The sequence below is a fragment of the Vanacampus margaritifer genome, chromosome 10, assembly GCF_051991255.1.
Source record: "Vanacampus margaritifer isolate UIUO_Vmar chromosome 10, RoL_Vmar_1.0, whole genome shotgun sequence".
Classification (NCBI taxonomy): Eukaryota; Metazoa; Chordata; class Actinopteri; order Syngnathiformes; family Syngnathidae; genus Vanacampus; species Vanacampus margaritifer.
This window is the reverse complement of record NC_135441.1, coordinates 7,213,905-7,217,222: the sequence shown is the minus strand read 5'-3', so window position 1 is coordinate 7,217,222 and position 3,318 is coordinate 7,213,905. Positions and strand designations below refer to the sequence as shown.

The following is a 3,318-nucleotide window of genomic DNA, read 5'->3' as shown; positions in this document are numbered from 1 at the left end:
CTAGAAAAATAGAAGGCAAAAAATAAAATGACACAAAACAGAACAAAATGTGCAGTACACAACACTAGATAATCAAATCACTCAATGGTATCGGGGGGAAAAAAAGCTTTTACAGAGAAATTGCTCGACTGTAGGCAGGCGAGCATACAGGAAGTGAATGTAAGCATTACCTTTGCCTTCTGCATGACAGTTCCTGAAGACGAAGCATACATAGAGGGGGGTCGCTTGCGCATCTCCGAGGCACAGTTTACTGGTAAGCTGTCACTGTAGATATTATGCGTTTTCTTTCTGGACCCCTATAGACAAGGTATAAATTTTATAATTGTATGTGAAGGCAGGGGCGGATAAAGATGAATAATCCTCTTTTTAAAATACCTTGACAGGTGGGACGGTTTCCATGGGTGCGCCCAAGGCGCCACCTGCCAGGCTTTTCTTGAGATTTTCTTTAACTTGGGACAGTCGCAGTTCCAGGTCCACTCGTACTGCTTCCTTAGCCCGGCAAGCCTCTTCCAGCTGGGACACACGCTGGTTCAAGAAGACACATCTCTTCTCTGTAGACACATACAGTACACTTGAGTGTAGAATTACAATACCAAGGCTCATAATAAGCGGTTTCACATTGCAGTCTGTGAGAGAAAAAAAAAGGCATTTTGTGCCTCATCAAAGCACTTTGAATAGCAAAACTGAGAAGAGGAAATAGTCCCAAAAAGTTTAGCTTGGCTGGATGCACACACGCCTTTCATGACACCTACTGCTGGTAGTCGGAGGTCGAAGCTCAAGTAGCTACTTACGTAGCTAGCTAGTAGAGCTAGGACTACGCTGTGCAGTTGCTCCTCACACACAGCATGCGGAAATAAATACAATGTAGGACAATAGCATTGTGGTCTGTGAACACCAAGCCAAAAAGGAGCAGGCGTGGAGAATGTGTAGCAAGGAAGTTGAGTTTTCAGCTGTTGAACATTTAGCACACAAAGTACTAACACAACCACTGGTCTCCAGATTGACTAGCAATATTCAAACACTTTTCCCCCCTGTAAGAGCAGTAGGAGGAGCTCCTCCTTTTCTCCACTTGAAGCCAGTCTAGTCTGTTACATGAGCTACAACCCATGCTATTTTCTAAGCTAACCAAGATTGACATGGCTATTCATTTACGCATACTTTCAACATCATAAAATATTTGATAGCAAATTTAGTTTACTATCAACTCACACTAACTTAACTTATTATTATTATTGTCTATATGTCTTATCAGGCATATCAGTAAAATAAGATGCTTTGTTTTTTAAATCAGTACAAGCCTATATGCAGACCAATGATTGTCTTTCTTTGTGTGTAAAAATAACTTTGTCATTAATGTTGTTACCTCAATTTCTTGGTATTATTTTATTAACGACAGCATATTTGATACAGCTCATAGATTACTAGTTGTACTGCATTTGAGGAAGTTTGGAAGTCGGACTTATCACAGTTAGCTTTTCCCAATTCCAACCTGAAAGCGTTCGCGGCGAAAGTAAACAACCAAAATAGCGGATAATGATCTTTTTTTTTTTTGATCTTCAAAACACATTTTGACCTCCAGCAAATTTGCCTTCTCCCAATTTTGCTTAATTTATTGTTTTTATCTTATTTCATATAGCATTCCATACAGTTCAGTAGTTCACCATATAATTTCATGCAGGGACATAGCAACATACTATTGTCACGTACGTTGTATTATATGAAGTTATGTTAAATATTTATGAATGAAGAAAGCTATCTAGTTTTATACTCGAGTAAATTGTGTTTTACCATTCAAGGTCTGTGTTTACAAAGAGGTCGCCATTGTAGAGTGACGTCCACATTGTAGTCAGTCGGTGAAGTCGGGGTACTCCCCTCCCCCCCGACGTGGGATTTCCGAGTTTAAGGGAGCGCTCTCGTACACACTTCCTGGTTTGAAGTCGAAAAAGTCAGATTTCCCACTTTCTCGAATGTGCATTAGATTACTGTTTTATGTTATGTTCGAAATAAAGACGTCAATCAATCAAATACCTAATGAATTGCCTATGAAGTCTATACTGACATTGTAAAAATATTTCATTCAATTTAATAATAAAATGGTTTGCTAACAACTCTGCACTTTTACACACTTTCTATTCATAATGGATGATTTTGGTTTTGATATAAGAATGTTCCAATTTTGGCTTGAAACAATCAGAATATAAGACTGAATATTAAACTTAAGGAAATTAATAAATCAGTGAGGAATGCTATGTTGTTTATGTTTTATTTATCCCTGCAGGCTCAATTCTGTTCCCACTCACTCGAAAATAATCTGGGTTTATGGAGGTCAGACAGCCGGGTCAGACAGAGCAGACCCATTCGACATGCAAGCTTTTGTAGGATTTCTACATACAAAGCTGAGGAGCTGTAGGGATATGAGGACCAAAGTAAAGATTTTTTTTCTTTTCTTTTCATCTTTCTTGGCTCTTCTTACCAGAAGCTGTTTGCAGCTGTTCCTTCAGCTCTCGCTTCTCCTGTCGGAGGTTTGAGAGCGTATTTCGAATCCCCTCCTTTTCTTTTTCCAGCTCTTCTTTTTCTTTCAGGTAGCGCTTAGCATCCTCTTCTGCTCGTGTTTTCCCATACCTTCCGTACTGGTTGGAGTCTGAAGAGAGATGTCATGTATTTATCTTTTCTCGCTAATTAATGACAAAATAATGAAACAAAAACATTAAGAACATAATCAACCTCAATGATAAGCTTATGATGTAATGTGACACACACACTGGTGCTGAAGTAAAGGTCATGGGCCGAGACAGCGAATCTAATATGTCTAATAAATCTCATGTTACATCCTGAAGCTGTCCGCCTCTAAGTGTGCTCACTCTTTCTTTGAAGTATCGCAATGTCAACGCAAAGGCCTGAGAGAGAAAGAAAGGACAACGCCAATATCATGTTGCTAAACCCAGAATGCTCATCTTCCCTATTTGTGGGAGAGCAGCCAAAGGACACAATGGCGCACATTGGAGTGAAAAGTGGAGATTCTGGATGGAAAGTGAGACGGGACAGGGGAATTTGGAAACAGATAGAAGCTGATGTTCAATTTTATTACAAACAGAGGATTGGTAAGCACAAGGGAGTGTCATCTAGGATTCCTTTGTTAGGTATGATTAAGGTGTTGCATCTGTAAAACTTATTTAAGGCCAGCAAGACGTTTTTGGGTACATATTTATGACAACGTAGTAAAATTGCAAACTTTTTGTTCTGTTTTTGAAAAGTTTAATGTTAGAAAGTTACAGGTGTCAAAATGATCCAACCCCCTTCACATCGGCTTGCAGTGCT

General features: G+C 39.3%; 1 protein-coding gene across 6 annotated transcripts in view; it reads right to left on the bottom strand.

Annotated features, from left to right (window-relative positions):
• Positions 1-3,318, bottom strand: part of afap1l1a (actin filament associated protein 1-like 1a) — a 38,403-nt gene that overhangs the window by 1,238 nt on the left and 33,847 nt on the right. For all 6 annotated transcript variants that reach the window (XM_077577478.1, XM_077577480.1, XM_077577479.1 and 3 more), the window contains 3 exons: positions 2,474-2,641; positions 376-551; positions 171-296 (listed from right to left, as the gene is read on the bottom strand). In XM_077577478.1, the coding sequence (XP_077433604.1) occupies positions 171-296; positions 376-551; positions 2,474-2,641 (470 nt within the window). The remainder of the gene's footprint in view (positions 1-170; positions 297-375; positions 552-2,473; positions 2,642-3,318) is intronic.